Genomic DNA, 21,435 nt, shown 5'->3' with positions numbered 1-21,435 from the left:
TTTGGGGGTAGTGGGGAGATGGATAGAGGGGTGGGTGAGGGGTTGGGGGGAGATAGATGCAGGGGTGCACGAGGGGCTCTGGGGGAGATAGAAGCAGGGGTGGTGAGGCAGTCAGGGGGAGATGGATGGGTGAGTGATTAGTGGAGGAGAAAGAGTCAATGGGGAACCCAGAGGTGGAGGGGCAGGTTAGGATGTGGCTGCGGTGCCGGGCCACACTAGGCCTCGCCTACAACCCAGAACGAAGCAGGGGCTACGTGGGCGCCTTCTCCCTGCCCCAGGCCCCGTCAGCTCTGAAACACCTGCTTCAGCCCCCAAACCCCCTTGCAGCCAAAGTGAGCGCCAGCTGCTCCTATATGAAGCTGAGGCCCTGGCCGGCGGACCCTTGGCAGTGTTGGGCCTGGACGTGGCTCCCTCAACCCTGCTGCCCAGCTACGACCCAGACACTGGCCTGGTGCTCCTGACCGGCAAGGTGGGCTGGGCTGGAGGGCGGGATGGCAGGTGAGAGGTGGTGGGGGGAAGGCCAGTGTTGCCGGAGGGTCCCCAGCCTGCCTTCTTCCCCGCAGGGCGACACCCGTGTATTCCTGTACGAGCTGCTCCCCGAGTCCCCTTTCTTCCTGGAGTGCAACAGCTTCACGTCGCCCGACCCCCACAAGGTGAGGCCACCCTGGCGCCTCGTCCCCGATGGGACCACAAGGCTGCCCTGCCCCCTGGTGGCCATGTGGGCAAGTACAGGAGCCTGTGGGTCGGGGGTCAGAGTCCTGGGCTGGGGCTGGGCCTGGGGCTGTGCCCAGTGACTGGCAAGAAGAGTTGCTGCTGGAATTATTTAGGAATTTTGAGAGCCATTGTCATACTCAACCATTATTAAAAATCATACTGTAGGCCAGGTACGGTGGCCTGGAATCCCAACACTTCGGAAGGCTGAGGCAGGAGAATTGTTTGAGCCCAGGAGTTCAAGACCAGCCTGGGCAACATAGCAAGACCCCATCTCTACAAAACAAACAAAAAATTACACTAGATAAGGTTAAACTATATGAACCTACAATATGAACCTAAAAATAATATTAAAAACCAAAGTAATAAACACTCAGTTTATCACTTCTAATTAATTTATCCAATTTTACTATTATTTGTGCTGAGGTCACATGTTTCTGTGTTGGAGTGCATGGAGGAAATGCAGGATGATGTGCTATTTACATCTCTTCCCAACACCACATTCAGGGAGTGGAGGTGGCATGTAGAAGCTGCCCATGGTGGGAGTTTGTAAACTGTGGAAATAGGAAAACACCACAAATCAGGGCTTTCCCTCCAGAGAGCAGGTTGTTCAACATAATCAACACGTTACTGTCCAGGGACAGGCCCTAGGCATGGTGGTCCTAAGTGAGGGGTGCTGGCACCCTGGGGAGACTACGTGCCCAGCCACGAGCTCTAGGTCCCAGCGGCAGCTCCGACTCCCTTGCTCCCCCAGGGCCTCGTCCTCCTGCCTAAGACGGAGTGCGACGTGCGGGAAGTGGAGCTGATGCGGTGCCTGCGGCTGCGCCAGTCCTCCCTGGAGCCTGTGGCCTTCCGGCTGCCCCGAGTCCGGGTGAGGGTGGGGACCTGGGACTCCCATGCCCACCGCCTTCTCGGTGCCTAGAGGGGAGTTTGGGTCCCGTCTGACCCAGCTTCCAAACTTCCCTACCCATTGTTCATGGGGACACCTACCCCCTTCTGCTGAGATGCTGAAACTCATGGAAGCCCCAGGCTGGTGGGAGGGTCCCAGGTCTTGCCCTGTCCCTCCCCAACAGATGCCCGTGTGCCCTGGGCACCTGGTCAATGTCTCAGGACAGCCCGTTTCTCCCTCTGCAGAAAGAGTTCTTCCAGGATGACGTGTTCCCAGACACGGCTGTGAGCTGGGAGCCTGTGCTCAGTGCCGAGGCCTGGCTGCAAGGCGCTAATGGGCAGCCCTGGCTTCTCAGCCTGCAGCCTCCTAACATGAGCCCAGGTGCACCGAGGGACTGGGTGTGGGGAGGAAGCGGGATGGGGGTTGGAGAAAAGGACAGAAGGCCCAGGTTGAAGTTCCATTCCTGTTGGCACGCAGAATCCTCTGGCCTTTGGGAGGGGGGAGTGGCTGTGTCAATCAGTCTCTGAGCCAGTGGAGGGCAGGGCCCGTGGTCTGTGTTTTCATCACAGGTCCCCACCCCTAACACACACACACACACGCACACACTCTGGTGTCTAGGGCAGGGCTTGTACAGTGAGGCTCCATTGACTGTTAATACCACCTCTTAGATCTGCGCCATAGAAATCCCCTAGGTCGGCCAGGCGCGGTGGCTCACGCCTGTAATCCCAGCACTTTAGGAGGCTGAGGCGAGTGGATCACCTGAGGTCGGGGGTTTGAGACCAGCCTGGCCAACATGGTGAAACCCCATCTCTACTAAAAATACAAAATTAGCCTGGCATGGTGGTGGGCGCCTGCAATCCCAACTACTCCAGAGGCTGAAGCAGGAGAATCGCTTGAACCCAGAGGAGGTGGAGGTTGCAGTCAGCCTAGGTCACATCATTGCACTCCAGCCTGGGCAACAAGAGCAAAACTCCATCTCAAAAAAAAAAAAAAAAAAAAAAGAAAGAAAGAAAAGAAAGAAAGAAATCCCCGAGGGCTTGGCACCAAAGAGCCCTAACGAAGGGGACTCTCTGACACCTGTCCTTGCTCTGTCCCAGTGAGCCAAGCCCCCCGAGAGGCCCCTGCTCGTCGGGCCCCATCCTCAGCGCAGTACCTGGGAGAGAAGTCTGACCAGCAAAAGAAGGAGGAGGTAGGCATGGGAGAGAACAGCTGTGCGGAGGTGACAGAGTCCTGGCTGCACCTGGCCACGGCCCCTTAGTTCTCCATCCCCAACCCAGACTGGGACAGCAGCCACATGTCACATCCCCTTCACACCAGAGCCTGGTGGGGAGACCTTCCAGAGCCCTGCCACTGACCATGGGGCCCAGGAAGTGGGGGAGGGCAGTGGGAGCCCTGCCCTGGCCAGACCAAACCCAGCCTAAGCCGGCAGTTCTGGGCCCAAGTGCTTTTGGGACCTTGAAGTATATTTTGAGCACTTGAGGCCATGTGCAGAGATAGTAGCCCTTGTATCTGGTGCCACATGCCACAGCCTCTCAGTCTCTTACTCCGCCTGTCTCTTCTTTGTGTCTTTTTCAATAGAAACCCATCGATTTTGTCAGGGCTTTAATTAAAATGGCTCTTTTGAGGCCGGGCATGGTGGTTCATGTCTGTAATCCTAACACTTTGGGAGCCCAAGGCAGGCGGATTGCTTGAGCTCAGGAGTTTGAGACCACCCTGGGCAACACGGTGAAACCCCGTCTGTACTAAAATACAAAAATTTAGCCGGGCATGGTGGCGGGCGCCTGTGATCCCAGCTACTTGGGAGACTGAGGCAGGAGAATCACTTGAACCCAGGAGGTGGAGATTGCAGTGAGCCGAAATCGTGCCATTGTACTCCAGCCTGGGTGACAGAGCGAGACTCCGTCTCAATAAATAAATAAATAAATAAATATAAATATAAAAATAAAATATAGTGGCTCTTTTGGCCAGGCATGGTGGTTCACACCTGTAATCCCAGCACTTTGGGAGACCAAAGCAAGAGGATATAAGGGATGGAGTTTGAGACCCAGCCTGAGACCAGTGAAACCCCATCTCTACAAAAAATTTTTAAAAATTAACCAGGTGTGGCCAGGCATGGTGGCTCACGCCTGTAATCCCAGCACTTTGGGAGGCCGAGGAGGGCGGATCACCTGAGGTTGGGAGTTTGACACCAGCCTGACCAACATGATGAAACCTCGTCTCTACTAAAAACACAAAATTAGCCAGGCGTGGTGGCGCATACCTGTAATCCCAGCTACTTGGGAGGCTGAGGCAGGAGAATCGCTTGAACCCAGGAGGCAGAGGTTGTGGTGAGCCGAGATTGTGCCATTGCACTCCAGCCTAGACAACAAGAACAAAACTCTGTCTCAAAAAAATAAATAAATAAAATAAAAATTAACCAGGTGTGGTGTTACACACTTGTAGTCCCAGCTACTTGGGAGGCTGAGGCAGGAGAATTGCTTGCACCCAGAAAGTCAAGGCTGCGGTGAGCCATGATTGCACCACTGCACTCCAGCCTGGGTGACAGAGCAAGACCTTGTCTCTCTCTAAAACAAACAAACAAACAAAAAGGCCGGGCGCTGTGGCTCACGCCTGTAATCCCAGCACCGTGGGAGGCCGAGGCGGGCGGATCACGAGGTCAGGAGTTCGAGACCATCCTGGCTAACACGGTAAAACCCCTGTCTCTACTAAAAATACAAAAAATTAGCCGGGCATGGTGGTGGGCGCCTGTAGTCCCAGCTCCTTGGGAGGCTGAGGCAGGACAGTGGTGTAAACCCGGGAGGCAGAGCTTGCAGTGAGCCGAGATCGCGCCACTGCACTCCATCCAGCCTGGGCGACAGAGCAAGACTCCGTCTAAAAAAAAAAAAAAAAGTTCTTTTCACAGCCTTGTCAGGGTTGTTCTTGGAGTGGGAGAGGGAATAGGTAGTCCTATTCCCTTACCTACCCTTCTCCTGCCCTCTCTCCCAGCTGCTGAATGCCATGGTGGCAAAACTGGGGAACCGGGAGGACCCACTCCCCCAGGACTCCTTTGAAGGCGTGGACGAGGACGAGTGGGTGAGTAGTGAGTGGCCTCACTTCCCGGCAGGCAGCACGGTCCCTCGCACATGCCACGGTGCATGCCTCCTACCTTCCCAGGCCCTCCTGACTCCCTCCCACCTCTTGGTGTTTCGCCCCAGGACTAGCCTGCGCCCCCGTCACCTCCACCTCACCTGTGCTGCCACTTCCTAGTGCACACCTCACGGCTCATCCTCAAGCTGGAAGATACCTCTCTGGCCCCGGCACATGTCACCCCTGCACTCCTGCCTTCCCGTGGGCACTTCCACATCCTCTGGGCCTCTGGCAGTTCCCAGGGACTGTTTTTACCTCTGCTGTCTCTGGGGTCAGCTGCTGCTCATCAGCTGCCCGCTAGCATGTAGCCAGGGGTGCAGGGTGGCGGGGGGTCAGTAGCATGTCCCTGGGCAGGCCCTGGGCACCCTGTCTCCCCTGGTCTCACTGCTGACCTGGGCTGGTCCCAGCCTGGATTGGCCTCATCCAGGATCTTTGGTCACCCCACGCTGCCCCATCTTGCCTGCTGTCCCAGTTCTGGTCAAGGGCCTTGGGGGCTGGCCCCCCACCAGGCCTTCTAGAGCAGCACCAGTCTCAGGGCCCTGGGACCAGCTGCCCTACTTCCCAGGTTTGTAGCCAGGAGAAGGGGGCATCACAGAGATGATGGTCCAATAAGGGGGGTGTGAGCCCCGCAGGGACTGGCCTGCACCTGCCTTGGATGTTTTCAGCAATTAAACTTTTTTAAGCTGGCCACCTCTTGTGCTGCTGTGGTCTCTGGGCTGGCTGGAAAGGGAAGGGGACAGGAACATGGGTGACAGGGGTCTGGCCCTGGGCTCCCCTTTATCTCAGCCTCACTCTGGTCCCAAGGCCCAATCACCTGCGCACTGCTTGGAGTCATTCGCTCACCATGCAGGTTCCTGGCAGTGCTCTGGATGGCGGGATGCTGTAAAGGACAGGAGAGATAAGGTCTTGCAAGGACTTTCAGCTTCTTACAGTCTCCTTATGCAGGGGAACCAGACTGCACACGAGCAGATAGAGTGTGAAGACAGCAGTAAAGAAGAGAAACTGGCTGGGCACGGTGGCTCATGCCTATAATACTAGCACTTTGGGAGGCCAAGGTGGGAGGATCGTTTGAGGCCAGGAGTTCAAGACCAGCCTGGCCCACATGGTAAAATGCTGTCTCTACTAAAAATACAAAAAGTAGCCAGGTGTAGTGGTAAGCGCCTGTAATCCAAGCTACTTGGGAAGCTGAGGGAGGAGAATTGCTTGAACCCAGGAGTCAGAGGTTGCAGTGAGTCAAGATCCTGCCACTGCACTCCAGCCTGGGTGACAGAGCAAGACTCAGTCTCAAAAAACAAACAAACAAACAAAAAAACCTGTGGGACAGAAAGCAACTGGGATGCAGCGAGGCAGGGAATTCAGGGCCTGAGAAGGTGACTTTCAGCTAACAGCCAAGACTTGAAGGCTGATGAGGAGCCAGCCAGGGAGAGAGCCACTTCCGAGGCAAGGAAGTACAATGTACGCACAGAGAGAGGAATGTGGAGGCCAGGAGGAAGAGGAAGAAGGGCAGCGGTGTAGAGTAGGATTCCAGGTGGCCCAACTTTCATCCCACCATTTGCCGAATGCTGTGCGCCAGATGCTCTTCCAGGCGCTTGACATCTAACAGCAGAGAAGAGAGAGGAAATGCTTGCCCAACAGGAACTCCCATTCTAGTGGAAGGAAACAGATTCTCAAAAATAAACATAAAAATAAAGGGAGGCCAAGGTGGGAGGATTGCTTGAACCCAGGAGTTTGAGGTCAGACTGGGCAACATAGGGGAACCCTTGTCTCTACAAAGAATACAAACATTAGCTGGGCGTGGTGGCTCACGCCTGTAATCCCAGCACTTTGGGAGGCCAAGGCAGGCGGATCACGAGGTCAGGAGCTCGAGACCATCCTGGCTAACACGGTGAAACCCCGTCTTTACTAAAAATACAAAAAATTAGCCGGACATGGTGGCCCACGCCTGTAGTCCCAGCTACTCAGGAGGCTGAGGCAAGAGAATCTCTTGAACCCAGGAAGCAGAGGTTGCAGTGAGCCGAGGTCATGCCACTGCACTCCAGCCTGGGCAACAGGGAGACGCTCTCAAAAAGACAAAAAACAAACATTAACCACGTGTGTTGGCACATGCCTGTGGTCCCAACTACTCAGAAAGCTGAGGTGAAAGTATCACTCAAGGCTGGAAAGTCAAGACTGCAGTGAGCCATGATCATGCTACTGTACTGCAGCCTGGGCAACAGAGTGAAACCCTATCTCGAAAAAAAAAAATTTTTTTTTGGCTGGGCACGGTGGCTTACACCTGTAATCCCAGCACTTTCGGAGGCTGAAGTGAGAGGATCACTTGAACCCAGGAGGTGGAGATCGCAGTGAGCCAAGATTGGGCCACTGCTCTCCAGCCTGGGTGACAGAGCAAGACTTCATCTCAAAAAAAAAAAAAAAGGAAAAATAATTTAAAAATAAAAAACCGGTTGGGCACAGTGTCACATGCCTATAATCCCAGCACTTTGGGAAGCTGTGGCGGGTGGATCATTTGAGACCAGTAGTTCAAGACCAGCCTGGCCAACATGGTGAAACCCTGTCTCTACTAAAAATTCAAAAATTAATGGGGCATGGTGGTCCATGCCTGTAATCCCAGCTACTCAGGAGGCTAAAGCATGAGCATCGCCTGAACCTGGGAGGTGGAGGTTGCAGTGAGGCAGGATTATGCCACCGCACTCCAGCCTGGGCGACAGGGTGAGACCCTGTCTCAAAATAATAAATAAAATAAATAAGTAAATTATGTGGTATGGTAGAGGGTGATCAGAGTCTTGGAAGAAAAATAGAGACAAGAAGGGAGGATAAGCCAGTCACAAAAGGCTGCACATTGTATGATTCAATTTCTTCTTTTTTTTCATTTTCATTTTTACTTTTTTTTTTTTTTTTTTTTTTGAGACAGGGCCTGACTCTGTCACCCAGGCTGGAGTGCAGTGATCACAGCTCACTGCAGCCTGTACCTCCCGGGCTCAAGAGATCCACCACTCAGCCTCCCAAGTAGCTGGGATTACAGGCACCTGCCACCACACCCGGCTAATTTTTGTATTTGTAGAGATGGGGTTTCACCATGTTGCCCAGCCTGGCCTTGAGTTCCTGACCTCAAGCGATCCACCTCGGCCTCCCAAAGTTTTGAGATTGCAGGCATGAGCCACCACGCCTGGCTTGTATGATCCCATTTCTATGAAATGTCCGGAACCTGTGAATCCATAGAGAGAAAAATGAGTGGTTGACAGGGGCTGGGGGAGGGGACTGGGGAGTGACTAATGGGTGATGAAAACGTTCTGGAACTAATAGTGGTGACAGTGGCACAGCTCTGTGAATAAAAGGCATTGGACTGTGCACTTGAAAATCATGAAACCTACAGTGTATGGATTATATCTCAATAAAGCTGTTACTTTTTTCATTCATGGAGGGCAAGTCACGGCGTTTTAAGGGGTCCAGGTGGGCCTCATTGAGGTGACATTTGAGCAAAGATTTGAAGAAGGGAACGAGCTTCCCAGGCAGGAGGAATGTGGATGAAACCTATTTTGAAGTTTTCTATTTTATAAAGTATTTTTGAGAATTTAGCATCCTACTCCATATTATGTTCATTGATTTCATATAATGTTGCATTCCCAAATATTTTGGCAAAATCAAGGGCAGAAATCGCCCCACGTCTGACCGATGTGCTTAGCTGCTCCAGCGCACTGGGGTAAGCACGCGGGCAATTGAGACTCCTGGTAACGCCCCTCGCCCTCCCAAGCCCGCCCCCAGTTATCCAGAGCCCGACGCAGGCTCAGTCAAACCCCGCCTCCGACCCCGCCCCGAGCCGCTAAGACGCTGCCGGTGCCCCGCCCCTAGACTGAGGCAATGCGCATGCCCAGCGCCGTATCGCGCACGCGCTCTCTGCGGCTTTCCTTGACCTCTGACCCGCCGACCACGCTCGATCCCCCGCCGCGGGGCCCGGAAGTCGGAGTTCGAGCCCCGGAGGCAGAGCGGCTGCCATGGTGAGCCCCGAGTCGGGCGCAACCGGGGAGGGGAAGCCGAGTCGGGCTGGGGGCCGGGGGCCGGGCGGCGAGCTCCGGGCTGGGCGGCGGGCGCCGTGCGCCCCCTGCGTGCCCGGCAGGAAGCATGGTCTGGGGGCGTTGCACCCGGGGGAATCGAGGCCGGCAGTGGCGGCAGCGGCGGCCTCAGGGCCAGGGAAAACCGTCTGCCTGGAAGAGGCCGGGCAAACGTGGTCGCGCTGTGCCTAGTCCGCGTGTGAGCGAGCATCCGTGGGCAGCGGTGGAGCATGAGTCTGGCCGGTGAGCACCTCCCCTGCCCTGGAACCTTACAGCGCTGCAGAGTCGATGTTGCTGCCCTGTTGTTATCCCCAGTGGAAAGCTGGCCTTTCCAGGGAAGTGGCTGACCTGGGACTTGAACTAGGCCCCGAGACACCGAGCACGGAGCGTTTGTGTGATATCGTTGGCACGTAGAGCCAGTCAACAGACCTGCGCCACACTGTCAGGTCACCTAGGGCAGCTTTAAAAGTGCAGGTTTGGCTGGGCGCGGTGGTTCACGCTTGTAATCCCAGCACTCTGGGAGGCCGAGGTGGCGGATCACGAGGTCAGGAGTTCGAGACCAGCCTGGCCAACATGATGAAACGCGGTCTCCACCAAAAAATTTAAAAAATTAGCCGGGTGGGGTGGTGCGCGCCTGTAGTCCAAGCTACCCGGGAGGCTGAGGCAGGATAGACGCTTGAACCCGCGAGACAGAGGTTGCAATGAGCCGAGATCCGCCAGTGCACTCTAGCCTGGGTGACAGGGTGAGACTGCGTCTCAAAAAAAAAATTATATATATGTATTATATATACCGTATACATTTATGTATACTACATATTATTATGTTATATATATTTTTATATATCATGTATTTTATATAGATATATACACACACATAATATATACATATATTAGCCAGGCATGGTGGCACACACCTGTAATCCCAGCTGCTTGGGAAGTTGAGGCGCGAGTATCGCTTGAACCCAGGAGGCAGAGGCTGCAGTGAACCAAGATTGTGCCACTGCACTCCAGTCTGGGTGACAGGGCAAAACTCTCTCAAAAAGAAAAAGAGGGGAAAAAAAAAAAGTTCAGGTTCTTGAGCTCTATCCCTGGAGGTTCTGCACACGTAAGTTCCCCAAGTGACTCTGTTGCAGCTGGTTCAGGGAGCCACTTCTTAACTAACATAGTAATAAGGATAATGTAACAGCTAACGGCGTACAAGTGCCAGCCCCTGAGCTAAGGCTTTATGTAGAGTCTCTCATTTAGTGTTTATGAAGTCCTGCTGTCATTGTCCTTATTTTACAGATAAGTAACCTGAGCCCCAGACAGTTTTGACTCCACCATAGTCATGCATCCCATGGTGTCAGAGACCTCTTTTGAGCCCAGCTCTGTCCCAAAACTCATGGGGTTTTTTTGGTTTGTTTTTTGAGATAGGATGTCTGTCTGTCGCCCCGGCTAGGATGCAGTGGAGCGATCCTAGCTCACTGCAGCCTTGAACTCCTAGGCTCAAGCCATCCTCCTACCTTAGACCCCCAAGTAGTTGGGCCTACAGGTGAGTGCCAGCACACCTGGCTAATTTTTAAATTTTATGTAGAGGTGGGGTCTTGCTGTGTTGCCCCGGATGGGTCTCCTAGGCTGGAGTACAGTGGTACGATCACAGCTCACTGCAGCCTCAACCTCCTGGGGCTTAGGTGATCCTCCCATTTCATCCTCCCCAGTAGCCTCAGCCTCCCGGGTAGTTGGGACAACAGGCATGCTCCACTATGCCCAGCTAATTTTTTGTATTTTTTGTAGAGATGCAGTTTCGCCATGTTGCCAGGCTGGTCTCAAACTTCTGGGCCCAAGCAGTCCTCCTGCCTCAGACTCCCAAAGTGCTGGGATTATAGGCGTGAGCCACCGCACCCAACATGACAGTATATTAACAGGAAAAGAAAGTGCTGGCTGGGCACGGTGGCTCACACCTGTAATCCCAGCACTTTGGGAGTCTCAGGCGGGTGGATCACGAGGTCAGGAGATCAAGACCATCCTGGCTAACATGGTGAAACCCCGTCTCTACTAAAAATACAAAAAATTAGCCGGGTCTGGTGGCAGGCACCTGTAGTCCCAGCTACTCAGGAGGCTGAGGCAGGAGAATGGCTTGAACCCGGGAGGCCGAGCTTGCAGTGAGCCGAAGGTCGCGCCACTGCACTCCAGCCTGGGTGACAGAGCGAGACTCCGTCTCAAAAAAAAAAAAAAAAAAGAAAGTGCTAGGCTGGGTACCGTGGCTCACGCCTGTAATCCCAGCACTTTGGGTGGATTACCTGAGCTCAGGGGTTCGAGACCAGCCTGGGCAACATGGTGAAACCCTGTCTGTACTAAAAATACAAAAAATTAGCCGGGCATGGCGGCGTGTGCCTGTAGTCCCAGCTACTCAGGAGGCTGAGGCAGAAGAATTGCTTGAACCTGGGAGGCAGAGGTTGCAGTGAGCCGCGATCGCACTACTGCACTCCGGCCTGGGCGACAGAGCAAGACTCCATCTCCAAAAAAAAAAGAAAGTGCTGTCGGAAGGTATACATGGGAGAGCCTGGAAAGGGTTTCACCCGGGGGATGGGGAATGATATTAAGTCCTGAGGGATGTTGGGTTTTGACAGGATCAGGGTAGAAGGGAGGATGTTCAGGGTGGAGGAACTCAGAACGGCAAAGGCCCTGAGGAGTACAGAAGTATGAGAGCGGCTCTAGGAGCAGAGGGTGTGGCTGCAGTGTGGAGAGAGGTGAGGGTGAGAAGTTGAGGCCAGACCAGGCGCTGTGAATGCCAAGCTGGGGAGTGGACCAAATCTGCAGGCGGCGGTGGAGAATTGTGTGTTTACTGGGAGATGGCCAGAACCCTCCCGCAGAAGGGTTAGGAGGCGCTTGGAAACCCTGCCTGGGGACATGGAGTTCATGAGACAGCAGATGGGGCAAAGCTGCAACAGCGATATTCATTCAGATGCACCAGGGGCACTTGCTGTGCCAGCCACTGGCCAGGTCCCGGATGTCGTGGCACGTGCTACAGTTGTGGTCCTGACCTTTCTCCTGTCTAGTTGTGATGCCCGTATCTATTCTCAGGGGCCCTGGGTGACCAGAGTGTCCTTGAGAGTGAGTCTCAGGCTGTCTGCTTATCTACCCAGAGCCTGGGGCTTGGCCTCAAAGGCACATTGCACGCGAATCCCAAAGACACAAGTCAGTGTGAGCCCCATTGCTGAGTGCCTCCCACAGCACTGTCTGTGGTCCCAGCTGCTGGGATCTGGTCCTGCCTTGGGCCACGTTGCTGCCCAACAACGAAGTGCACGTGCTGCCCCCACGCATGCCAGGATTGGATCCTGTGCTTCTGACTGCTGCTCTCTGACAGCCGCGTGGCCTGAAGTTGGATGCCAAGTCAGCTGGGTCCTCTCACCTGGGACCCTCAGGCCCAAGTGTCAGTCAGTGGACTATGGGATGTTTGGAGCCTCTGGGAGGGGCCTCAGGCAGTGGTTGTTTTGGTCACCCATGGTAGCCACAGCTGGCAGAGCTCTGCTCCCTGTGAATGAGCTCTGAACTCAGCCTGACCCATGGCAGAAGCTCAGGGGATGTTGGGGTACTGGATAGGTGGATGAGGGGCTTGCCTGCACCGCCTAGTTCTGGACCTGCCGCTGTTTGTCCATGTGGTGTTAATGGGCATTGCCTCCTGAGGGCCTTATTGTCCCCTTGTGAGGAGGGTGTTATTCTCTCCATCTTGCAGTTAAGAAAACTGAGGTAGGCTGGGCACAGTAGCTCACACCTGTAATCCTAGCACTTTGGGAAGCCGAGGAGGGCAGTTCATGCGAACCTAGGAGTTCAAGACCAGCCTGGGCAACATGGCGAAACCCCATCTCTCCAGAAAAGTACATTTAGCCAAATGTGGTGGCGTGTGCTCAGCCTCCAGAAGTTATGAAATTTCCACCTACTTGTGAAATCCTAACCCACTTGTGTTTGTTCATTCCCCTAATGGCCCATATCACATCCCGCCTGTTAAGGAAAGAGCAGGTCCTCGGAGGCTGAGTACAAGTAGCTCCAGCTACTCGGGAGGCTTAAGCAGGAGAATCTCTTGAGGCTGGGAGGCTGAGGCTGCAAGTGAGCCATGATTGCACCACTGCACTCCAGCCTGGAGGACAGAGTTAGAGTCTGCTTCCAAAAAAAAGGCCAGGCGTGGTGTCTCATGCCTGTAATCCCAGCACTTTGGGAGGCCGAGGCGGGTGCATCACCTGAGGTCAGGAGTTTGAGACCAGCCTGACCAACATGGTGAAACCTCGTCTCTATTAAAAATACAAAATTAGCTAGGCTTGGTTGTGTTCACCTGTAATCCCAGTTACTTGGGAGGGTGAGGCAGGAGGATCGTTTGAACTGGTGAGGTGGAGGTTGCAATGAGCCGAGATTGAACCACTGCACTCTAGCCTGGGTGACAGAGCGAGAGTCAGTCTCAAAAAAATAAACAAAAAATAAAAGACCCAAACCAAAACAAAAAAAGATTCAGAGAGGTTGAGTAATTTGTCCAGGGTCACACAGCTATTGAGAAACAAAGCTAGGGTTCTGGTCCCAGGTCAATGTGGTTCTCGTTCTGCTTCCTTGCTGCTTCCCAGCTCCCTGAGGGAATGTAGTATGGTGTTTTGCAGCCTTCACCCCGAGGAAGCAAAGGGCCTGTATCAAATGAGCTGCTATTTTGAAAGGAGCTTTGTTACTTCATAGTGCCTGGTCATTGTCAGATTTTGTGAAGCAGTAGTAATGAATGAAAACCAATGTTTATTGAGCACCTACTGTACCATTAGGCTGTGTGCCAGGCATTTGACAGGCATTATCTCAGCTTTATTGGTGGCCACATTTTACAGGTAAGCAAACTGGGTTGCTCAAAGGAGTTGAGAACGTGTCTATGTCAGATAGCTGGGATTTTTGCACACAGGTGATCCCAAAGCCTGCAGGTGTAACCATTACACTACACTGCGTCTTCTCAGAGATGCCTCCTATAGGAACCTTGCTGGCCTCAATGGGCCGTCCAGTCTGCTGAAACTTTGCAGGCCAGCCCCCCTCTGCCCTGCAGCTCTAGGCAGCTGAAGCCACAGGCCACCACGCCGCTTTGGTTTGAAGTGTGCAGGGGATGGTCGGGGAAGCTCCCCAGTTATGACCTCAGCTCTTACCGTTCATTATTTTGCAACAGTCATTGGCCTTGGCAGAAAAGTAAACAAGTGATTGCAAGGCTGTATGATGGCAGCAGAGGGACCGAAGGCTGTTGGTGTGAGGGGTAGTCTGAGACCTGAGCCGTGTTTCAAGCCGAGGGGACCCTCTGACTTTCACCTCTGTCCTTCAGACAGCACCAGCATCCCATCCCTGAGCCTCCTGTTCCACTCGGGAGGGGCTTTAGGAAGGAGGCGAAGTCAGGTGAGACCGCAGGTGTCATCAGGTGCATCCCTGACCCTCCCTCATCTGCAGTACAGCCACAGCCCTGCCCCTTGCTGTGATCACAGGAGGGTCTTCTCTGGGCTCTTTCTGCTGTGAAATCCAGAAGTTATGAAGTTTCCACCTACTTTTGAAATCTTAACCCACTTGTTTGTTCATTCCCCTAATGGCCCATAATCACATCCCGCCTGTTAAGGAAAGAGCAGGTCCTCGGAGGCTGAACAAGGCCAGCTCTGGAGTCGAATCCACTGGAATCTGGAGCAAGCCCCTCTGGCCCCAGGGTTGGGTTCTTGATACTTGTCGGCTTGCCCAGGTGCCCTCCCTTCAGACCCCGGGACCCTGCGTAGTGACTGCTGTGACAGATAGCGCCAGCCTTGGGTTTCCGATCTGCCTCTGAGGCACCTGCTGTTATGTCCTCGGGCCAGTCAGCAGTCCCCCACCCCTGAGTTGTGAGAATTAAACGGCACAATGAATTGAACGTGTTTGGCACCGTGCCTGGTGTGTGGACTCAGTTGATACTTGTTGACCGAAGGCAAATCTACAGAAAAGCACTAGGAAGAAAGGGAAAGTCACTCGGCTGTGCCACATGAGCTTTCAACCTATGCCGAGCTGCCTCCATCCCGCGCCACCCCCCTGCGTCTACGGCTTTGCAGTCACAAGATCCTTTGTATGTGCTGTCTATATATACTCGCTTTGTTTCACAAAGATCTGTGCATCTTTCCATGTCATCCGCCAGATTCCCAGTCTTTACCAGGCCAGCCTAGGCTATTGGCTGCTCGCAGGACCTCCCTTCTGCCTTCTCTCCTGCCAGTTTTGGCTCAACCCAGTCCCTCTGCCTAGAAAGCCCTAGTATTTCCATCATGATTCTTCCGACCCTTCAAAGCCCAGCCCAGGAGGAACCCCCTCCTCTCACAGAAGCCCCTCCTCTCACACAGAACCCCCTTCTCACACAGAACCCCCTCCTCTCATACAGAACCCCCTCCTCTCACACAGAACCCCCTCCTCTCACACAGAACCCCCTCCTCTCACACAGAACCTCCTCCTCTCACACAGAACCCCCTCCTCTCACAGAACCCCCTTCTCTCACACAGAACCCCCTCCTCTCACAGAACCCCCTCCTCACAGAACCCCCTCCTCTCACAGAACCCCCTCCTCTCACACAGAACCCCCTCCTCTCACAGAACCCCCTCCTCTCACACAGAACCCCCTCCTCTCACAGAACCCCCTCCTCACAGAACCCCCTCCTCTCACAGAACCCCCTCCTCTCACACAGAACCCCCTCCTCTCACAGAACCCCCTCCTCTCACAGAGCCCCCTCCTCACAGAACCCCCTCCTCACAGAACCCCCTCCTCTCACAGAACCCCCTCCTCACAGAACCCCCTCCTCTCACAGAACCCCCTCCTCACAGAGCCCCCTCCTCTCACAGAATCCCCTCCTCTCACAGAACCCCCTCCTCTCACACAGAACCCCCTCTTCTCACACAGAACCCCCTCCTCTCACACAGTCCCCTCTCCTCTCACAGAACCCCCTCCTCTCACAGAACCCCCTCCTCTCACAGAACCCCCTCCTCTCACACAGAACCCCCTCCTCTCACAGAACCCCCTCCTCTCACAGAACCCCCTCCTCTCTCACAGAACCCCCTCCTCTCACACAGAACCCCCTCCTCTCACACAGAACCCCCTCCTCTCACACAGTCCCCTCCTCTCACAGAACCCCCTCCTCTCACACAGAACCCCCTCCTCTCACAGAACCCCCTCCTCTCACACAGAACCCCCTCCTCTCACACAGAACCCCCTCCTCTCACACAGAACCCCCTCCTCTCACACAGTCCCCTCCTCTCACAGAACCCCCTCCTCTCACAAAGAACCCCCTCCTCTCACAGAACCCCCTCCTCTCACAGAACCCCCTCCTCTCACACAGAACCCCCTCCTCTCACACAGAACCCCCTCCTCTCACAGAACCCCCTCCTCTCACAGAACCCCCTCCTCTCTCACAGAACCCCCTCCTCTCACACAGAACCCCCTCCTATCACAGAACCCCCTCCTCTCACAGAACCCCCTCCTCTCACAGAACCCCCTCCTCTCTCACAGAACCCCCTCCTCTCACACAGAACCCCCTCCTCTCACACAGAACCCCCTCCTCTCACACAGTCCCCTCCTCTCACAGAACCCCCTCCTCTCACACAGAACCCCCTCCTCTCACAGAACCCCCTCCTCTCACACAGAACCCCCTCCTCTCACAGAACCCCCTCCTCTCACACAGAACCCCCTCCTCTCACACAGAACCCCCTCCTCTCACAGAACCCCCTCCTCTCACAGAACCCCCTCCTCTCACAGAACCCCCTCCTCTCACAGAACCCCCTCCTCTCTCACAGAACCCCCTCCTCTCACACAGAACCCCCTCCTCTCACAGAACCCCCTCCTCTCACAGAACCCCCTCCTCTCACAGAACCCCCTCCTCTCACACAGAACCCCCTCCTCTCACAGAACCCCCTCCTCTCACAGAACCCCCTCCTCTCACACAGAACCCCCTCCTCTCTCACAGAACCCCCTCCTCTCTCACAGAACCCCCTCCTCTCACAGAACCCCCTCCTCTCACAGAACCCCCTCCTCTCACACAGAACCCCCTCCTCTCACACAGAACCCCCTCCTCTCACAGAACCCCCTCCTCTCACAGAACCCCCTCCTCTCACACAGAACCCCCTCCTCTCACACAGAACCCCCTCCTCTCACACACAACCCCCTCCTCTCACAGAACCCCCTCCTCTCACAGAACCCCCTCCTCTCACACAGAACCCCCTCCTCTCACACAGAACCCCCTCCTCTCACACAGAACCCCCTCCTCTCAGAGTCCCCTCCTCTCACAGAGTCCCCTCCTCTCACACAGAACCCCCTCCTCCCACAGAACCCCCTCCTCTCACACAGAACCCCCTCCTCTCACACAGAACCCCCGCCTCTCACCGAATCCCATCTCAGTCTTGAGTTTTCCCCCGACTCTGTTGCTTCCGCTCACATCTTACTGAGTCCCCAGGGCCTCTGCGGGGCATGGCATCACACGTGCAGTGTTCCGGCATGTTCAGCCTGGTGTGTGACAGTGGGGTTCCCTGCCAGGCCAGCAGTGTGCTCTCACTCGGGGCAGGGACCAGGTTCTGTGTAGCTTTGTGCTCAAGTGCTGAGCAGAGTAGACTCTCAGCAGATGTTTGAATGAATGGGTGAACCAATGGCTGCACAAATGAACGAGCCTGACTCTCCCTCATGATTTAGTCCATAGTGTGTTTAAATACCCTCCTAGTGGGCTTTTAGCTCCTTGAAGATGGAAACAGGTTTGCGTAGTAAGTTTGTTTTATTGAATGGAATGGACTTAAAGTCTTCGGACTTGGGAGAATTAGGACAGATCTGTTTCCCCGTTGGTAAAGTAAAGGTTGGGCCTGATGATCTCAGAAACTCAGGAAGAGCGATCGTCGGCCCCAGGGTCGAGAGTGAGTTACTGCCAGGTCCAGGGCTGTCCCTGTGTTCTGGCTCCCAGACCACAGTGTTTCTTCCTGAAGCCGGTGGCTGCAGCCACTTTGCCTTGCTCCTCTACGCCTTTCCTGAAGGATGAGGTGGGGCCAGTCTGCCTCTGGGAGCTCCGTCAAGTTCACCCGCCTGCCTGCCTGTCCAATGAGTAACTAAGCCACCCACCATGGAAGCTTTCATTCAGGGTGCTTTGGAGGGGTTGGCCTGGGGCTGCAGCTCTGTGCTTCATGACCTCGGGTCTCTGGGAGCCCTGCCCCTCGGCAGCCGTTTCCAGGGCCCATCTCTGTGGGCCCACAGGGAGTGGTCTGCTAACCGGGTGCCTGCTTTGCCCACAGGCCAAGTACCTGGCCCAGATCATTGTGATGGGCGTGCAGGTGGTGGGCAGGGCCTTTGCACGGGCCTTGCGGCAGGAGTTTGCAGGTAAGCATGGGTCCGTCTCCCCTGTGGGCTGGGAGTTCCTCTCCAGGTCAGATTTTCCCCGTAGCCATGGGCACCTCAGGCCTGCCGGTTCTGAAGTGTGCGTGGCCTGAGGCACTTCCCATGGTGGGGGGTGATGCCAGACCGGGGCATTCTTCAGTGGTACCTGGTTAGCAAGAGCATCCAGGGCAGGAGCTGGCACACTGGCCCATCTGGATACCTGGTTTTGTAAACTTGTTTTTTTTTTTTTTTTGGAGATGGAGTCTCACTCTGTCGCCCAGGCTGGAATGCAGTGGGGCAATCTTGGCTCACTGCAACCTCTGCCTCCTGGTTCAAGTGATTCTCCTGCCTCAGCCTCCTGAGTAGCTGGGAATACAAGCACCCGACACCATACCAGACTAATTTTTGTATTTTTAGTAGAGACAGGGTTTCACCATGTTGGCCAGGCTGGTCTGGAACGCCTGACTTCAGGTGATCCGCCTGCCTCAAAGTGCTGGGATTACAGGTGTGAGCCACAGCGCCCGGCCCTGGTTTTGTAAATAAATCTTTTTTTTTTGAGACGGAGTTTTCGCTCTTGTTGCCCAGGCTGGAGTGCAATAGCGCGATCTCGGCTCACTGCAACCTCTGCCTCCCGGGTTCAAGCAATTCTTCTGCCTCAGCCTCCTGAGTAGCTGGGACTACAGGCATGCACCACCATGCCTGGCTAATTTTGTATTTTTAGTAGAGACGGGGTTTCTCCGTGTTGGTCAGGCTGGTCTTGAACTCCCAACCTCAGGTGATATGCCCACCTCGGCCTCCTGAAGTACTGGGATTACAGGCGTGAGCCACCGCACCCAGCCCTTTTGTTTTCTTTTGAGACGGAGTCTCACTGTGTTGCCCAGGCTGGAGTGCAATGGTGCGATCTTGGCTCACTGCAACCTCTGCCTCCCGGGTTCAAGCAATGCTCCTGCCTCAGCCTCTCCAGTAGCTGGGACTACAGGCATGTGCCACCACACCCAGCTAATTTTTGCATTTTTAGTAATTTTGTATTTTACAGGGTTTCATCATGTTGGCCAGGATGGTCTCGATCTCTTGACCTCGTGATCTGCCCTTCTTGGCCTCCCAAAGTGCTGGGATTACAGGCGTGAGCCACTGTGCCCGGCCGACAGGCTGCTTTCAAGGCAGAGTTGAATGGTTCCAGTGCAGGCTCATTAGCCCGCAAAGCCTAAAATAGCTACTCTCTGAGCCTTTAGGAAAAGTTTAGCAGCTCCTGATTCTAGGTTCTGGGGTCACTGAAAGGGGAGAGGTCACCCAAGGCAGTGGCTTTGGTGGTCTAGGTGACAGGTGGGCAGCTGCGCCCCTGCAGAGCCCTCTCATGCCCGCAGCCCCACTATACAGTCTCCATCGTAGCCTAAAGCTCCCCAATTTGCTGTTCCCCTGGGATATGGGGGTTGGGGGACAGGGTCATCTCATGGTCTAGGTTGGGGACCAGGAGCCAGGTTTAGCGGTCAGATCCTGCCCTTACCCTCCAGTGAGGCACGTCTGTCCTCACTTTCCCAGCCTCTAGCCCCTAAAAAGGAAACCACTCCTGGAGAAGAGGCAGCTCCTAGCCACCTGTCCCTGTGTCTCTCATCCTGTGCTGGTGGCAGGGGTGAGCCACCAACTCGGAAGGCCCAGGGTGAAGTGTGGGCTGCTGAGGACTGAGCGATCACCCACATGTCCACACAGCCAGCCGGGCCGCAGCTGATGCCCGAGGACGCGCTGGACACCGGTCTGCAGCCGCTTCCAACCTCTCCGGCCTCAGCCTCCAGGAGGCACAGCAGATTCTCAACGTGTCCAAGCTGAGCCCTGAGGAGGTCCAGAAGGTGAGGCCACTGGGCCACCCCGAAGTTTGAGAGGGAGAGGCTGCCAGGGTGGGAAGAGTGAAGGGAGGCCTGGCCAGGGAGGTCCGATGTGGAGGCTGCAGCTGCACCCAGCTCGGACTCCAACTTTCGGGAGCCACTGTTGCTCATGAAGTTTTAGGCCTGAGGCAGGACAGTCTAGATAAAGAGTGCCTTCCGGTAGCAGCTCAGTTGCCCTCCAGGGTACCCGTCCCCATCTCTGCCTCTCAGTGGCCACAACAGCTGGGTGTGGCACACAGGGTGGAGAGGAGTCCTGTTGCCTCTCTCACGTGGCCCCACATAGCCTGCCCGACATCTCTTGCCTGCAGTCTGCAGCCCTCTCACCCGTCCCCTCTCCTCTGCAGAACTATGAACACTTATTTAAGGTGAATGACAAATCCGTGGGTGGCTCCTTCTACCTGCAGTCAAAGGTGAGTGGTCTTTGATTCTGGGAGGAAGGAAGTCATGGGACCCCTTCTTCTCACCTGGGGCTCAATTCCTAGTTGGGGGAGCTGGCCAGCTAAGGGCTTGGCACACAGAAAACTGTGCCAGGCTTTCCCATGGTGCCCCAGCCTCAGGGAGGCCCCCTGAACTGCCACCCCTCTGACTGCTTCAGCTTTGCGGGGTCCAGCCACTCAGGCTGTGTCACCCCAGATAGAGCCCTCCCTCCCAGCAGCTGGGACTTCGAAGGAGCAGGAGCCCCCGTGGGTGGGGTGCTAGAAACAGCTCTCAGCTCACAGAGGTCACAGCATGCGCTGGGCCCCTGCAGCCCAGCTCTGTCTCCTCAGGCCACCCCAACCCTGGGGTGCCACTGAAGGAAGCATTGGTATCCACCCACTGCCCTTCAAAAAATGGACCTGGGCTGATGGGAATAGGCCATCCCATGTGGGCAAGGGGTATGGGGCGGAGGCTTGGCCTCCCGGCCTGATTATCCGTGACCCACTAGGTGGTCCGCGCAAAGGAGCGCCTGGATGAGGAACTCAAAATCCAGGCCCAGGAGGACAGAGAAAAAGGGCAGATGCCCCATACGTGACTGCTCGGCTCCCCCCGCCCACCCCGCCGCCTCTAATTTATAGCTTGGTAATAAATGTCTTTTCTGCATTTCTCGTTTGCATGTGTCCAGATTCCAGAAGGCAGGTTGCTCCTCCTGCCAGTTGCAGGGCTGTGGGTGCTGGAGATGGGGAGGCAGCAGCCTTTAACAGCCCAGAAGGGCCGGGCTGGGTAAGGTTGGCGGGCAGCCAGCCAGTGGGCTCCAGCTGAGTCCTGTCACGTACAGGATGCAGCCGCTCCTGCTTCCACAGCACCCGTGCCAGGGTGAGGCTCCCTCCCATAGCGCCCCTGCCCCTCCCACGGGGTGGCGGTCTCCTGGCCCCAGAGCTTTTGTCGGCAGCCACCCTGTCCCTGGGGCAGGTTTGAACCTAGCACCTCAGTAATCTGGGCACAGTACCCCAGAATGCGGCTGGGG

The 21,435-nt window shown here is 55.3% G+C and overlaps 3 protein-coding genes across 3 annotated transcripts in view; all 3 read left to right on the top strand.

The window, feature by feature from the left end:
- CORO7 (coronin 7) overlaps positions 1–5,404 on the top strand; it is a 61,826-nt gene extending 56,422 nt beyond the window's left edge. The window contains 7 exon segments of the mRNA NM_001347980.1: positions 328–469; positions 564–653; positions 1,466–1,582; positions 1,846–1,981; positions 2,698–2,789; positions 4,586–4,672; positions 4,795–5,404. Coding sequence (NP_001334909.1) covers positions 328–469; positions 564–653; positions 1,466–1,582; positions 1,846–1,981; positions 2,698–2,789; positions 4,586–4,672; positions 4,795–4,800 — 670 coding nt within the window. The 3' untranslated portion in view covers positions 4,801–5,404.
- CORO7-PAM16 (CORO7-PAM16 readthrough) overlaps positions 1–21,059 on the top strand; it is a 77,481-nt gene extending 56,422 nt beyond the window's left edge. The window contains 10 exon segments of the mRNA NM_001347979.1: positions 328–469; positions 564–653; positions 1,466–1,582; positions 1,846–1,981; positions 2,698–2,789; positions 4,586–4,672; positions 18,030–18,114; positions 19,819–19,955; positions 20,336–20,401; positions 20,917–21,059. Coding sequence (NP_001334908.1) covers positions 328–469; positions 564–653; positions 1,466–1,582; positions 1,846–1,981; positions 2,698–2,789; positions 4,586–4,672; positions 18,030–18,114; positions 19,819–19,955; positions 20,336–20,401; positions 20,917–21,003 — 1,039 coding nt within the window. The 3' untranslated portion in view covers positions 21,004–21,059.
- Positions 8,638–21,068, top strand: PAM16 (presequence translocase associated motor 16). The gene is given in 5 exon segments (NM_001347981.1): positions 8,638–8,721; positions 18,030–18,114; positions 19,819–19,955; positions 20,336–20,401; positions 20,917–21,068. Coding segments are annotated over 5 exon segments (378 nt in total). The 5' UTR covers positions 8,638–8,718; the 3' UTR covers positions 21,004–21,068.
- The last annotated feature ends 367 nt before the right edge of the window (positions 21,069–21,435 follow it).

This window comes from Pan troglodytes, chromosome 18 (assembly GCF_028858775.2).
Source record: "Pan troglodytes isolate AG18354 chromosome 18, NHGRI_mPanTro3-v2.0_pri, whole genome shotgun sequence".
NCBI lineage: Eukaryota > Metazoa > Chordata > Mammalia > Primates > Hominidae > Pan > Pan troglodytes.
This window is presented reverse-complemented; position numbering and strand designations above follow the sequence as displayed.